The 17,416-nt window shown below is 42.2% G+C and overlaps 1 protein-coding gene across 2 annotated transcripts in view; it reads right to left on the reverse strand.

Annotated features, from left to right (window-relative positions):
• Positions 1 to 17,416, reverse strand: part of SLCO5A1 (solute carrier organic anion transporter family member 5A1) — a 130,093-nt gene that overhangs the window by 75,163 nt on the left and 37,514 nt on the right. For both annotated transcript variants that reach the window (XM_058668720.1, XM_004588109.2), the window contains exon 2: positions 1,868 to 2,000. In XM_058668720.1, the coding sequence (XP_058524703.1) occupies positions 1,868 to 2,000 (133 nt within the window). The remainder of the gene's footprint in view (positions 1 to 1,867; positions 2,001 to 17,416) is intronic.

The following is a 17,416-nucleotide window of genomic DNA, read 5'->3' on the forward strand; positions in this document are numbered from 1 at the left end:
TATTCCCAACCACTCTGGAAATTAGGTGCCATAACTACTTTCTTTTTATGAATTTGGCTTTTTAAAGAATTTGTTTTAATGAGACACAAAGAAATAAATTATCCCAAGTCACATGGCTTTTGGGTACTGAGAAGGACTTGAACCTAGGGAAACAAGGCCTGGGGTGGGTGCACCTGCCATCCTTTCACTCAGCTAGCTCTTGGACTCCTGTCTGCTGCCGGGACACTTTGAAGAGTCAGCATAGAGCAACTGTATAAATGAAATATATGAAATTAGTTTACCTTATATAGCGAAAACAATTTAAATTTTAAAATACTTCATTTAAAAAAGCACAAAGCCTCTATGGAACCAAAGCTCCTGCCTGCCGTCCCTCTCTGTGCCGCCATTAACAGGCCTCCCAGTCCTTCTTTCCCCCTCCAGATATGCCCTGATCACCATGCCCTTCCCAGGACATCTAAACATAACACAGAATGCACTGGATATTTATAACTGTATTTTAATCCTCCAGTTTTCTGACAAAGAAAAAAATTCCTTCACTGATTGATTTCACAACTGCAAAAAAAGTAGCTGAGACTAAGTTTTTGCCATGAGCCAAGACCCTAAAACTCCTATGTTATTCCCCTAACACTGATAGAGGAACTCTTCTTGTGAGATTTTGAGAATTTTATGAAACTAAGTTCCTTATATCTTAACACTGCCAGCTCCAATGATTATTAATTAGGAAGATGTCAATATTTGTCAACTTCTTTTAAAATAGGTCATTCTCACTAGTGTCATAATTATCCTATAAGGAAATAGGCTGTTATCCTATAATGAAACACAGAGAATTTAAGAAATTCTTTAGAAAGTAAATTAAATGACACATACCATTTCTAATGTGGAAGTATTCTCCTTGTTAAAACAAAAACTTATTATCAATGTCAACTTATTCTAATCCACACAAAATTAATTCAAGACAGCAGTAATTCTGTCAGTGCTTGCAATCATAAAGAAATAAATTATTGTGTTCAAGTTGAAGTTTGTGAAAAACTTAAGGACAATTCTGCTCTTTAGGGAAATAATATAACATCCAGAGTTGAATTGCTTGTTCTGAGCCCTAATAATATTACATATTTTGTAGAACAATTAGGATTTAACAAGTGAGAATACACTCCCAGAATACACAGAACAAGAAAATCTCATTAAGAGAACATGTTCCCTGAGAGGGTGTCCATGGGAGAGTTGGGCTAGAGTTCTGGGTGGCAGGGAATCCCGTAAATCAGAAACCCAAATTCCAGTTTCCTGCTATCGCACACCCTAGGAGGCAACAGCCAATAGCTTCAGTACAGTCCCTTGGCCACAACAGAGGAGGTCTGGATTGAGCTCCTTACTCCAGCTTTTGTGTTCACTAAGGGAATAAACCAGAAAAATGAGAGCTCTCTCCACACACATCTGTTTTACATATAATCTAATATTTAATTAAGTAAGTAAAGTGAGCTGGCAGGGGTACATTCCTCCTGGCGGCTCTGGAGAAGGCGCGTTCTGCTGTTCAGCTCCTAGGATCCATCTGCAATCTTTAGATGAGAACACCAAGGTCATTCAGGATCATCTCCTATTTCAGAAACGCTTCGCTGAAGCACATCTACAAAATCTCTTTCACAAGTAAGGTCCTGTTCCCCGGGGTTCTGGAAATGAGGACATAGCTATCATTACAGAGTGAGGGGAGTCAGAGGCAGGTGGCAGCAGGGGTGGGAAGCGGGGATCATTGTCCCTACTGTCACTTTTCAGGTTGCTTTTACTAGTGCACTCTTTACTATTATACTACTTTTATACTGTTGTGACACTAACATTTTAAAACGGAGTGAGATGGAAAACTTAGAATTCTTACCAGTTTCCGATGAAACGAGGATCATTCTGGTCGAGGTGAACAGGATTTCTGGGATCAACATAAAAACCAATAAGAAGTCCACCTAACAAATATCCCACCGCAGGACCAAGTGCTCCCATGACATACATGATGGCTGAGAAGACAGAAGGGAAAAGGGGCATCAGCAGCAGGACTGTCACCGGGACATTTTCGTTCTCTAATCCCACCGTCACACAGTCAAATGGCCCTGGTTAAATCCAGCGAACAGCTTCCAGAAACTGGGGAAACTTCAGGAATGTGTGTCTCTCCTAACATTCCAGTTCCAAACCCTGCCCTGTCACCTGCTCTCCTCTCACAGAATCCAAACCCTCTGGCGAGCTCTCTGATTGTTTTTATTTTATGTTTTAATATAAACATTCAAGTCCCACCACAGAAATAATAAATTCCAGTTTGTGACAAACTAAGGCTGGGTAACGAGACAGTCATTGAGAGACCAAAAGAGGAATAAATAATAATGAAGTAAAAATAAGAAAGAGGAAAATGCAAATGCAGAGCAACCACAGCTGGTAAGAACACACATTCTGAAAGCACATGTCCACTTCTGCTGATAGTCGTCTCACTGTCAGTGGATCAGAGAGCTGGCTACCGCATCCAAAGCACTTGTCGTCAAAGTGGGCTTACACCAAACAACCAAGCCATTCCTCAGATTACTTGTTCCACTATTTTTCTATCTTCACTTCCATCATTTAAAGTTCTAACATAAACAACATATGGCCAATTTAAACATTTGAAGATCAGTTAAAAATTTCTCGAGCATCACTGAGGGAGATTTCACCACACTCCAAATCCATCTATTTTTCATATTCAAGCTCAACTGTTTGGAGACAAATTCATAAGTTATTTGGAGGCATGAGGTTTTTGCAAAGTTTGACAACAAATGTAGGTGCTAAGCTTCTTATTTCTACTGCTGTCATGCATTTTTTTAACCAGCAAATACATCAGGATCTATTGCCATGACCTTTCAATAGCACTCTATTTACAAGAAAGCAAATCAGAATAATCAGAATGACATCTCCTTACTTTATCACCCAAATCTAAATAAATATCGAATAAATACTTATGCCTCCTATTACTTGTTAACTACAGACAGCAAGACAGTAATTTAACACCTGCTCTCACTTTTCATGCTGTTTCAAAAGAAAAAGTGCAGTGTTTATTTTACAGAGCTTCCTTGTTGCAACAAAAAGATGGTTCTCCCATTTCTCCATCTGTGTCCATAAACGGAGAATGGAAGCATAGTTGCAAGCGACTGGTACTCTTTTGGAAGCATGCTGTTCATAAATAAAGTTAATATATTGATAAATGTCTTATTAGCCTGCTGACAGCCTAAACAGTAGCTCAGGAGTAGAACGTCCATTTTCAGTCTCAGTATTTCTATATGCATATGAAGATAAAACTTATGTTTACATCTCCAGCAAGCCAGCACCATTGACAACCCCAAACTGTAATGAGGCCAAAATGTGACTTGAATCATCCTCCCAAAATAGTTCTGGCACAAAAGAAGCTGCCTCCCAAACACAGACAGGGAAAAGGGCACTGCCACCATCCTGTTGGTGCCTGGGGCAGTTGGATGCATCATCTTAGAGTGCCAAGCAGGGCTGACCAGGATGTGTGCAAGCAAGACTCCGCAGCTGAATGGCAATGGTAGAGTGATGACTCAATGACATTCACCAGAAAATCTGAACTACTTGATAAACATAGACAAGGCTTTTAGGAAGTCAGCAATATAACCGCAGTTATTTTTATTATGCAACAAACACTTGAAGTCTAAAGGCATCAAACACACATACACACCTCTTAGCTCGCATTTAATAAGTAAATACATCATTCTCCAGGAACAACAAAAAAAAATCTTTCAGGGCACTGAGTTACAATTTAGTAATTTATTCAACAAAAACATTCATTCAAAGTTTGCAAGAGCAGGAAGTTGTTGAAACTAACTAATACTATTCAGTTACCCAGTCAAAACTCCCAATTACTCTCAACTGACTAAAGGAAAAGATCTAAAAGGTTGGAACAGGAGGTCAAGGGTGGGATAAACTGCCCTCCAGCGACCATCCCGTCTTCAAACCATACTTTCTTGAGTCTGTATTCCGGAGTGGAGGATGGCCCCAGGGCAGAGCCACCTATGCCTTTGCTGTCCACATCACTCCCTCCCTGGATCCTGCCTGGATCCCATCCATTCTGTCACCAACAACATTCAACCTTGACTGTAATCCCCACACACGTTTCTCTTCTGTATCTCATGGTAGACTAGTGTCTAGTCCAATGGCCTCATTCTTCATCACACAATCTTGTAAGATAGGTTTTGAATATGTATTCCCAGTAGATTCACATTTCCAAATAAATAATGTTTCTATTTGTCTTCCTTTTATAGTTCACATATAATGCACTTGTAAATTGTGTTGGTTCTCCCAACAACTCTCATCCAGCATCCAGCCATTTCCTCTCACTTCTATTGTGAACAGCCATCTTTGTTCATACAGAAAATGGTCCTTGACCTTCCAACTAGCATCCCTGATTCTGCCTTTCCTTCATTATAACGTGGTTTTTCAATACAGCAGCCTAATGATCCTCTCTGGAAACATGAGCATGATTATCACTTCATTCATGCCTCCAGTGGCTTTCTTATCCCTGTCACAGTAAAAACCAAAGCTCTTGTGTGTCTACAAGGAGCCTCCCTGGACATCTGCACCTGACGCCATTATCTCTGCACTTCTGCCTCATTCCTTGCTCACTGGGCTCCGTTTTGACTAATCTCACACACCTTTGACCTTCATGCCTAGGGATTTGTGCATTTGCTCAGTTCAAGTGTGTGTATGCGTGTGTGGTGAATGCTCTTCCACTACATAGCCACATGGTTCATTACTTAAGTCCTGTTGTGAACTACTCAAAGTTCCTTCCAACAGGGAACATCTTTGGACTCCCTATCTGAAACCTGAAAACTCTTGTCTCTAGTTCCTTCCACCCCTTTCCCTGCTTTATTTTCCGCCTTAGCACATTGTCACCTAATACATTATACCCTTCTCCCTTGCTCATCTTACTTAATACCTGTCTACTTCTCCCCGAGGGGAGGACCTCTTGTCAGTGGTGCTCACTGCTGTATCCCCACAAGGCCGAGGTGGTGGTGGAGGCCCCCAACTCAGTGACTCCCAGTCCTCATTGCTCCCATTACCCTCACTGAATGTGTCCCCCACAAGTTCATGTGCTACCGGCTTAGCTCACAATGCCACAACATTGCGAAGGCATCTTTGGGAGGACACTGGGCCTTGAAAGCTCTACCTTCAGGAATGGAGTCATGCACTATGCATGCATTCAAGAGTTATCATCAAAGAAGTCTTACTATGGAAGTAGGGTCTCTTTGTGTGTCATGCTAGTTCTGTCTTGATTCTCACCAGATGCCAGCATAGTGCTCTTGAACCTACGAGCTTCCAGAACTGTGTGCTAAATAAACATTTATTCTTTTGCAAATTACTCGGGCTCAGTTATTTTGTTGTAGCAAAGGAAGGCAGACCAAGATGACCAGTAATGGTAGATACCACTGGTGAAACTTCCCCAGTGTACAGCTTAGCTTGAGACTTTTGCCAATGACGGCAGGTGTCAACCTGTATTTCATACAGTGAACTTGATCATATTACATTTCTTAAATATGTCTCACCTTTGGTTTTTGGTCATGATGAAGAGGTTGTACCAGAAGCTTCAGCTATTCAATGAACTAGGAATATAAGCGTAAATAGCAGCTACAATCTCTTTTTGTTCTTCTACCTCAATGAATTGTCTTAAACACCCCCTGGGATGTACACTTTACTCTTCGAGACAACACTGAACCATTCCATGCATTTGAGGTTAAATGTGTCCCACTTTTGCCTCCTATGTCTCTCTTCAAACACGTATATCTTAGTCTTCTCAAGTAGTTCTTCATCTTGGTCAGCAGGAACCCCATCATCTATGTGATACTATGTAGTGGTTAAACTATAGATTCCAAAATCATGTATTCCAATACAGGCTCCAATTCTTAGCAATGGTGAGGCCTTCAGCAATTCACTTAGGCTCTCAGTATCCTCATCTATAAAGTTGAGATGGCAGAAGCAATCATCATCGACATTAAATGAGTGAATACTTGCAATGCATGTGGAATGCCTGGAAGGTAGTGTACTTGAATATAAGCGCAAGGGCTCTAAACAAACACGCTGTTTTATTATTATGGATCTCATTATTATCTAACACATATGGTTTGGTGGCTGAGCATGTGAAATATTCAATAAATGATTATAGGTGAATGACATATCATGATCAGAACAATGATAGCATCCCTGATATCTTACCCTAAGCACCTAATTGCTTCTCTTTCTGGATTATTTCCTCCCAGCCTTAACAAGACATACAGATTATTTTGAGCTAAAATTTTTATTTGTATGAATTATCTTCAAAATATCCTGTGTTGAGTGATTTCTCTTGCCTTGTTTTAATCTTTCTTGCATTATCACTTCTTAGCAATCTTTTTCTTACTTGTCTGTTTGCTTGTTCTGTGATCCAGCACTACACCATAACTAGGCCCATCTCCCCCACTGTCTCTGCCGCCATCTCCGCAGGCGCCCCTCGGTGGCTTTGCCAGCTGGTTAAGGACAGGAGCCTGGAGACTCAGGGTTAATTCTCCACAGGACTCAAGTCTCCCTTGGATACAGCATATTTTATACTACTTACTGAGCCAGCACAATGGCTCTACTGACTCATCCATGTGGGCACCAGTCCTGTCCCACCTCCTCCACTTCCAATCCAGCTCCTTGCTTATGGCTTGGGAAAACAATGCAAGATGGCTCAAGTCAATGGGATCCTGCACCCATGTGGGAGCCCCAGGGAAAGCTCTCAGATCCTGGTTTCAGATCAGTTCAGCTCAGCTCCAACTGTGGAGGCCATTTGAGGAGTGAACCAGAAGATGAAAAAAAGTTTTATCTCTCTCTCTCTCTCTGTGGATCTGCCTTTCCAGAGAAAATTAAAAAATCTTTAAACTACTTGTTTGTTTAATTATTTATTTGCTTACTATTTATTTATTTTCAATTATTTGAAAGGCAGTAGATGGAATATTTACTAATTCATTTCCAAAGTGCCCACCACAGCCAGGGTTAGGCCAGGCCAAAGCTAGGAAACAAAAACTCAATTCAGGTCTTCTACAAGGAAGGCAAGAACCCAACTAACTGAGCCATCACCTGCTGCCTCCTTAAGCTGCACATTAGCAGGAAGCTGAAGTTAGGAGCAGAGCCAGGACTCATCCTCAGACACTCTATTTTTTTTTTTTTTGACACTCCTATTTTGAATGACAGTGTCCCAAAAGATGTTTTATCTGCTGAGCCAAACACATTACCCTTCATAGGGCATATTTTAAATTAAGTGGAATCCTAGCTTCCTCTCACACATTGTCTGCTAACGAGGAAACTCAAATCCTAAATCCAAAGTCTCTGTTGCATTTAGACCCTGACACAAGCCATGCCCACAGAGGAAAACAAGTTCAAGGGCTCTTCATTCTCTCTCGTGGTTGTGGGGAGGATCGCATGGCTTGGCCTTCCCTCCCTGTCCGTGCCTCCTGCACATTCCCTCTGGCTCGGGATCATCCGCTCAGCCTCCCTGACATGGCCGTGAATGCTGCTGAAGACTGATGCTGGCTATGGTTGAGATTATGAGGATAATTTGAGCCTAGGTTCAGGGGCTGGGGTGGCACCCAGGAAGCTGTCACTGGAAAACACTTGCAGCCATGGCTCAAGTCCTCAAATGACTACTAAGCCTGGCCCAGAACAGTGATAGGAAGCCATCCTCTCAAATACATTTGGCGACACAGCTGCTGCAGATAAGAGGACATGCAGAGCTATCCACAGGTCACTGGGACATCACAGCAGTGATGACTGAATAATTCCCTGAAAAAAGGCCACGGAGTTCACAGCACCAGAGCAACATAGTCAGAAAAAATATGCTCTGCTCACCCCTTCTACTCATAAGCATGAGTAGATAAGAAGTCTTTGATACTGGTTATTTTAAACAGTGACTTATTTAAAAAAAAATTATTTCAACTGATCCACTTATTTTGACATAGGCCTGACAGCAAAAGAACAGCTGCCACGGCAGTCAGAGAATCATCAATCACATTGCTAACACACACAGAGCATCTCAAGTCACCAACGGCCTGGCTACAGCCAGAGTGCCTTCTCCTCACTACCACAGTGAAAGGGTGGTTTAAATGCACAACCTTCCTTTAGAAAGATTTTGAAGCCAAAAATTTGGAAATTATTTAAGGAATAATACATTCTCTAAAAACATTATCAGTGCACGTAGAAGTGTCCGTTACATGTCTAGGCTTGGAAGGAGGAGTGTTAAACATGCTTAACATGCTGTGATTTAAACATCAATTTACAGTCCAACATGGTCACACTAGAGGCTAAGCTGCCTCCTACAGCACCAGCATTCCATGTGGACACAAGGTCAGGTCTCAGCAGTGCCACTTTCAATCAAGCTGTCTGCTAGTTGCCTGGAAGGGCAGCAGAAGATGGCCCAAGTACGAGGGTCACTGCCATCCATGTGGACCAGGACAGAGTTCCTGGTCTCTGTCGGACCCAGAGTAAGCCAGCAAATGGAAGATACAGCATCTCTCTCTCTCTCTCTCTCTCCCTCCCTCCCTCTATAGGTGTGCATGCACGTTTATCACTTTGATTTCAAACAAATCAATCAATCCATAAAAGAAACACCCAATAAACCTCTCAATAAACTTAATCAGATCCTCAGAATGGATCACAAAGACAGTTATAAAAGCATAATAACAACAGGCCAGATTTTTTAAATTATATTTTGGAATATAAGAAAAACAAATCTTTTAAGTACATCCTAAATATACTGGAAAGCATTTGCTTCAGTAATTGTAGACTGACACCCTTGTTAGACACTCAGCTTGATTTCCAGGTTTGTGGCTTCAGCCCAATCCAGTCCAGTCCTGGATGTTGCCGACACTAGGAGAATAAGTCAGCACTTGGAACATTCTCTTTTTCTCTAACTCTTCCTTTGAAATATACAAAAAAAATTTTTAAAAAAACAGAAATTTATCAGGCCCAGCGCAGTAACCTAGCGGCTAAAGTCCTTGCCTTGCACACCCAGAATCCCATATGAGCACCAATTCTGATCCCAGCAGCCCCGCTTCCCATTTAGCTCCCTGCTTGTGGCCTGGGAAAGAAGTCAAGGAAGGACCAAAGCCTTGGGATCGGCACCCATGTGGGAGAACTGGATGAAGCTCCTGGCTCCTGATATCATATTAGGTTAGCTCCAGATGTTGTGACCACTTAGGGAATGAATCAACAGATGGAAGATCTTCCTCTCTGTCTCTTTATATCTGAATTTCCAGTAAAAATAAATAAATCCTTTTTTAAAATTTGATGAAAACATTCAATCACTATCTATGTGTCTGAAAAAGTTTGCAACAACTATAACTTATCTTTTCATTCCACTTAGTACAAACTTTTTTCCATAAGATTTATTTTTTTTTTTTATTGGAAAGTCAGATATACATAGAGGAGGAAAGACAGAGAGGAAGGTCTTTTGTCCAATGATTCACTCCCCAATTGACCGCAACGGCTGGTGCTGCGCTGATCTGAAGCCAGGAGCCAGGAACTTCCTCCAGGTCTCCCACGCAGGTGCAGGGTCCCAAGGCATTGGGCCATCCTTGACTGCTTTCACAGGCCACAAGCAGGGAGCTGGATGGGAAGTGGAGCTGCCGGGATTAGAACCGGTGCCCACATGGGATCCTGGGGCGTGCAAGGCGAGGACTTTAGCCGCTAGGCCACGGCACTGGGCCCAGTACAAACTTTTTTGAACAACCTTTATATAAAGGCCTTAGCACAGTATCTTACACATACTACATGCCCAATGTTACCTCTTAGCAATAATTCTTCCCTGAGCGGCCCTCAACATCAACTGTAGACTTTGTAATACTTCTAACAAAAGAATCAGCTTGACACTGTAGTGTTACTATACTAGAACTAATTCCCACAGACAGCTGGGAGTGTCCTAAAAGGTTTGTACTATTTGAATGCCTACAAAATCCAACGGACAGCCAAGGTCCTGCCAGGAGCTGTGGGCACATTTGCATGACATGGTGGCACTAGTGCCTTGCTGTGGCTCAGGACTGGGATCTATCCTGTGGGAATTGCACTTCTTTAGGTGCCTGAAAAGCAGAACCATGTCAGACCTGTGCTTGTTGACCTGGGCAGTGCTTCCTGGTACTGACTTACCCTGATTAGCTCTTCTGAGTCTTCACTGGAATTACTGAAGTAAATATCACCCATCACATTTAGGGTTTACTTTTCAGGTAATGTATATTCATTTCCTCCTTAAGACAAAAAATAATGATGAAGCTGGTGATGGACATCTCAATACGAGTGGTTTTATGTTTACGTTGCTATTAAGACTTCTGCTGCTAATAGTTCTCAAAATATTTTGGAATCTTCAGCTATCGTGAGATTCATCTCCTTCAAATTCAACTAAAAAAATAAAATTGTCTTTTTTAAAGATTTATTTCCTTTTTATTGCAAAGTCAGATATACAGAAAGAAGGAGAGACAGAGAGGAAGATCTTCCATCCAATGATTCACTCCCCAAGTGACCACAATGGTCATTGCTGAGCCAATCCGAAGCCAGGAGCCAAGAACTTCTTCCGGTTCTCCCATGTGGGTGCAGGGTACCAAGGCTTTGGGCTGTTCTCGACTGCTTTCCCAGGCCACAAGCAAGGAGGAGGATGGGAAGTGGAGCTGCTGGGATTAGAAGCAGCGCCTGCATGGGATCCCGGTTCATTGAAGGCTAAGACTTTAGCCACTAGGCCACTGTGCTGGGCCCTAAAATTGTCTTTTTTAAGAAAAGCATTTCAAAGTGTTTACCAAGGGCAACAGTAGAGCAAAGATGGATTGCACAGTGGCTCAAGCAAATTTTCTGAGAGAGAGGCAGCAAGAACCTTTCGCATCATGAGAGTAATGATAAAGATATGACTATATACATGGGTCAAAGTACACCTCACTGTGTGCTTGGGAATGCTGTGTGTTATACCTAAATAATATCGATGCAAAAAATGAAAGATAATTATCATTATAAGGTATTGTATATGTGCTAAATCATGTTTTCAATAAACAGAGAATGCTTACAAAGTGACTTCTGTGTTTTTCTGCCGATAAAATGTCTGAAAAAGAAGTTTACTCTGTTCATGTTTACAACAGGAATCTGCCCTTTGACATGTTAAGAAATCTATGCCCAAGTCACAAAACAAGCAGGAGACAGACTCAAATCCAAATGTGTGTGATGAAAGTGCCAGGACGCATACCACACAACATGACCTCCCATGCAGCTTAAATAAAGCCACAAATGGAACAACACTTTCAACCCACAGATTTCAAAACCAAATCACTAGAAAAGTCAAATTAGTGTCCCCCTCACAAAATGTGCAGCTGCCAAATAATGCACAGGAAGTCTCAACACACCAAGCCCTAACCTCTTAAAAAATAAAATTCTAATTATCATGGGAGTTGTTATAATTTGTAGAGCAAAGTTATCCCAGAGATATTTCCATTAATTAACTACACTGATTTTTTTCAAATTTACTCACACATTTCATAGTTTTTAAGGACATCCCCACACTAATCCCATCACTTGTAGGGCATTGATTCTGACACTGGACCAGAAATGATATAGCTATTATATAATACTTAACAGCTCAAAATGGGAAATTAATATACTTCTAAAAACACAAAAGAAACTACTATATGAAAATATCAACTCTGACCATCCAAAATTGCTTTTAGTTGCATCTAATTATACCACTCTTTTTAAGAGTTCTATGTTTCACCTCAGGGATGGCCTGAAAAAATTACATCATTTGATATGTGATAACTCTATTTTAGCCTATTCTCAAAAAACTACTCCAAGGGCCCGGCAGCATGGCCTAGCGGCTAAAGTCCTTGCCTTGAATGCCCCAGGATCTCATATGGGCACCAGTTCTAATCCCAGCAGCTCCACTTCCCATCCAGCTCCCTGCTTGTGGCCTGGGAAAGCAGTCAAGGACGGCCCAAAGCCTTGGAACCCTGCACCCGCGTGGGAGACCTGGAGGAAGTTCCTGGTTCCCGGCTTTGGATCGGCGCAGCACCGACCGTTGCGGTCAATTGGGGAGTGAATCATCGGAAGGAAGATCTTCCTCTCTGTCTCTCCTCCTCTCTGTATATCCGGCTTTCCAATAAAAATGAATAAATCGGGCTTAGCAGAGTGGCCTGGTGGCTAAGGTCCTCGCCTTGATCCCATATGGCCGCTGGCTCTAATCCCGGCAGCTCCACTTCCTCTCTATCTCTCCTCCTCTCAGTATATCTGACTTTGTAATAAAAATAAAATAAATCTTTAAAAAAAAAAAGTCTTCACAAATATTTAAAAAAATGAATAAATCTTTAAAAAAAAAAAAAACTACTCCAAAACCCAATGAATCCCTCAATTTTCAACAACCTTTAGGAAGTGTTACCAATAGGCAAACACAACAACAGTGGGGGTGGGGAGAGGAGGAGGCAGGTATTTACTAAATGTATTTTAAAAATTAACTCTAAGAATGATTAGCAGGTAATATTCCATTAACACTACGTACCCAGATTTCCTAAGTGTCACCCATCCTCACAGCTCAGTGAATGGAGTTTTAGTGAATTTATTCTTTAGGAAAGAATCTTAGAAACAATCATTATTGACCCCATGCAAGAAAGTTTCCTTTTCTTGATCTAGTAAATATGTATACGGGCACACACACGCACGCACGCACACACACGCACACACACACACACACACTGCATCACAACCACTACAAACAACAACAAAAAGATAGAGACCCAGGGTACATACCTGAATTCCTTCTGATCACCCCCCCAAAATAAATATTTTCTGTAACTAGATAATTGATGAAAGACTATATTTATATAAACTGAGTGAGTGCTTTAATTACTTGGAGAACATAAAAGCAATTGTGTACAAGTCCTGACAACATCAAGATTGATTGATTGATTGATTTACATGTGTATTTGGGTATTTCAAAAAGTTCATGGAAAAAATGGAATTGAAAAATACATGTATGGGGCAGGTGTTTGGCACAGTAGTTACCCCATCACTTGGGTCACCCAAACCTGTATCATACTGCCTGGGTTTGCGTTCTTGGCTCTACTCTTGGCTCCAGCTTCCTGTTAATACACATTTGTAAAGACACCATGTGAGACTTCAATGAATTAAGTCCTCAACAGTCATGTGGGAGGCCCAAATTGAGCTCCAGCTCCTGACTTTGTCTCTAACCCAGCTCCAGCTACAACAGACACATGGGCAGTGAACCAGCAGATGGGAGATCTCTGTTTCTCTCCCACTTTTGAATAAATTACATTAAATTTACAAGAATTTTTAAGTTCATTTTAGTGAAGAGGAATTTTGAAATCTTTGCATACATAGCTTTTTTGTAATATGCATTTTTCATAAAACTTTTGTAGATCCCCTCATATGCATCCACTTAAAAGTTTTCCACCAAAATAACTTATCCTTTAATTCCACTTTACTCAAACTTTTCATAGTCCCTTTATGCTATAATCTATTTCAGTACTGTTCACAGAAACTTGGTCTGTTCCCAAGCACTAAAAATTGGCCCAGGACACAACACGGTGTGCCTTGGCCACAGAGCACAGCACAGTCAGCCTCAGCCAATACACTGAAGCGAATGTCTGCATATGGCGGCCTTCTATTTTGCCCATTTACTACATGTACTGTGAATAACTTAATAATGCCACACATCTGTCAAAAACTTAGGAACCAGCCAGATTGGTGAAAGGCAAATCAGTTTTGTCTTTCCTGAGTTATCATCAAAGAATTGGTGAAAGAGATGTTGAGAGTGAAGACCAAGAGAATGTGGCATCGGTGAAGGGAGCCCTCTGACATTCTGAGGTCATACACAACTGCAGCCCAGGAGGACTGGTCAGCTCTCCTCCAGCAGAACCAAGGGCAGAGGCACATTCTGATTCCAGAGTACAAGTCTGACATGATACGTTCCTTCAAATGTTACACACACTAAGTGGGAAAGAAGGAATGAAGTGGGGGCAGCATTGTTACTAAATGGGTAAAATCAACACCTGCAGCATTGGCACCCCACTCGGGCACCTGTTTGAGTTCCGGCCGATCCACTTCCACACTTGATCTTGGCCAAAAGGCTGAGAAGTGATAGCGGTTCCACTTCTGATCCAGCTCCCTGATAATGCACCTGGGAAAAAAAACGCAGAAAATGGCCCAAATCCTTGGGCCCCTTCATCCATGTAGAAGACCTAGGAGAAGCTCCTGGCTCCTAACTTCATTCTGGCCCACCCCTGGCCACTGCAGCTATTGCAGCCATTGTAGCCATTTGGGAAATAAGTCAACAGATGGAAAATATCTCTCTCTCTCTCTCTCTCTCTCTCTCTCTCTCTCTCTCTCTCTGTGCGTGTGTGTTCCTCTCTCTCTGGAACTCTGCCTTTCAAACAAATTTCCAAAAACAAAAAAATGTTTTTTAAAGAGAGAGATCTCCTGATTTGTTGAAGTCTGCATACACTGCAGCCAAATGAACGACTCTTTAAAAGCAGGGGGAGGGCATGGTGGAAGGGGTGAGGAAGGAAGGAAGAAAAGCAAGTAAGCTCAGAGTTGGGATTTCCCCATTCTAGACATCAAATGGCCCAGAACTGAAGCTTCTTCCTGTACTTAACCTTCTATGCTACAGCTAAAGTGTTCTCTGGTCACATCCTCCAGCTTTTATATTTGTTATCGGATTCCCATCGCCCTCGAGCACCTAGAAGGGGCTAGTATAGGGTGTCCAAAGGAAGCTCCAAAAGAGCACAAATTCCGAGAACATGCGTGCCACCACTCCATCATGATGCCTCTGCAGTGACCAAGGAAATGTTTCACCTTCCCGAAATCAGAGTGGCAGCACTCACAAGCAAACAAGCACTCTGTCAATTCAAGACATACTCACACTGAGGTGGGGAAGGAGAGATGTTGGGTAATACACTCTTCAATCAAGAATTGTGTTTGGTTTGTTCAGAAGAAAAATAGTCAACTCATGCAAATGCTCAATACATTGAAAACATGTCTGAGCTGTAATTCCCCTCCCAGCAAGTGCACAACACAGCCCTGCAGGTTTCCAGCCGACACAGAAGACAGCCACCATGTCCCACGTTGTGTCATGAAGATGACTAAGAAACAGTAATTCCCCCGGAGCTGAGGGTCCTATGGTACAGCAGAAGCATTTGCTCTGTCCCCGGGAATTTATAAGCTGGGGCTTACTTCATTTTGAAAACCCTATACTTGACAATAGCATGGTTTTCTCTAATAAGGAAATTACAGGAGACTTGTTTTGGGAAGTAGTCAAACAAATATTGATCTGACCATTAAAAGAAGTTCAGATGACAGGATACACAACATTACAGATAGTACAAAGTGAAAAATAAAATCAGCAAGAAATCATTTTAGTCAAGATTCTATCTGTGCTCAAAAAAAAAGGGAGATCTTTTTTCATCTGACATCTATTTTTATCAGATATTACAGATGTATGAACCTGTCTATCAGTATCCCATCTATCACCCATCTTCTACTCTAGGGCACAAGGAGTGTGCACAGTTTTAAAAACTTGGCAGTTTACTACCACATGGGATGGAAGAAGCCCAATTCCTGCCTTGCAGGATCCAAGGTCATCGGAACAACAACCAGGATCCCCGAGCGGTCCGCAGAAACAGAAGAACAGTAAACTTCCTTCAGAACTAGGGAGAGGAGCTCTCTCTGGTCCTTGTCTGCTTCCAACTTTGGGTCCCCACCCCCTCTCGTAATAACCATCAGGAGCGCTCCAGAAACCCCTCAAAACAAACAAACAAACAAACAAACAAAACTAGAATAGATAGAGAACAACAAGGAAAGCTTAGAAACAGACAGGAAGCGGTCAGCGGGGATGCACTTATAACTCACTGGGTGGGACACAAAGATTAGTTACTCCTCACTGGGGTATGGAAGATTTCTCTGCACACCCCTCCTAAACATGCTCACCTAAACTGTTGACATATATCCTGTTAGAATTATAGAGTTGGGCCACCCGAAAAACAGCCAGGTTCAGCGAAATCATGCTTCGATGCTATAAACTGCTAAATACTAAAATTAAAATAGGCATGAGACAGCTGAATAGCAATCTAAGCGATTTTAAGGTGTATAGAACACGGTTGAATGTAAACCAAAATTGAAATGTCTATGAAGAAGTCACAGGGTGTGGTTGAGAACCTGCATTTTCCTTTTAACATATTGGTTAATCAATACCATGTCAATTAATGCCACAATGTTGTAAATGGTTGGAAATATTATGTTGCGGCTTTTAATTGATTGGGATGATACTCTGCCGGCTCTACCTTCAGACCAGAGATGGTCTCACCAAGAAACCATTGAACTTACCAGGACAATAAGATGCTGGACTTCATGCTTGGTAAATACCTCCAATGAAAGAATGTCAACTGAATTTGAACTATGGAAAGGCAACAAGGTGGAGCAATCCGCCGTGGGGGGAGGGTGTGGGGAGGGGCGGGGGGAATCCCAGTGCATAAAAAATGTATCACATAATGCAATGTAATTAATTTTAAAAAATGAAATGAAATAAAAATATGTTTAAAAAAAAACTTGGCAGTTAAGGGCTTGGCAGCATGGCCTAGCGGCTAAAGTCCTCGCCTTGAACGTGCTGAGATCCCATATGGGCACTGGTTCTAATTCCAGCAGCTCCACTTCCCATCCAGCTCCCTGCTTGTGGCCTGGGAAAGCAGTTGAGGACGGCCCAAAGCCTTGGGACCCTGCACCCGCATGGGAGACCTGGAAAGAAGTTCCTGGCTCCTGGGTTTGGATCGGCACAGCACCGGCTGTTGCGACCAGTTCAGGAGTGAATCATAGGACGAAGATCTTCCTCTCTGTCTCTCCTCCTCTTTGTGTATCTGACTTTGTACTAAAAATAAATAAATCTTTAAAAAAAACTTGGCAGTTAGTTAGAGAAATGAGATAGGCATGAAATATGAGAAAACACAGGACGTAGGAGTTTGACCCATCAGTTAAGACACTGAGACACCCATGACCCATTCAGTTAAGAACTTATACACCAATGGCACATTCAGTTAAGACACTGAGACAACCATGACTCATTCAGTTAACAACTTACACACCGGGCCCGGCGGCGTGGCCTAGCGGCTAAAGTCCTCGCCTTGAAAGCCCCGGGATCCCATATGGGCGCTGGTTCTAATCCCGGCAGCTCCACTTCCCATCCAGCTCCCTGCTTGTGGCCTGGGAAAGCAGTGGAGGACGGCCCAATGCATTGGGACACTGCACCTGCGTGGGAGACCCGGAAGAGGTTCCAGGTTCCCGGCATCGGATCGGCGCACCAGCCGTTGCGGCTCACTTGGGGAGTGAATCATTGGACGGAAGATCTTCCTCTCTG

The sequence above is a fragment of the Ochotona princeps genome, chromosome 9 (genome assembly GCF_030435755.1).
Source record: "Ochotona princeps isolate mOchPri1 chromosome 9, mOchPri1.hap1, whole genome shotgun sequence".
Taxonomy (NCBI): Eukaryota; Metazoa; Chordata; class Mammalia; order Lagomorpha; family Ochotonidae; genus Ochotona; species Ochotona princeps.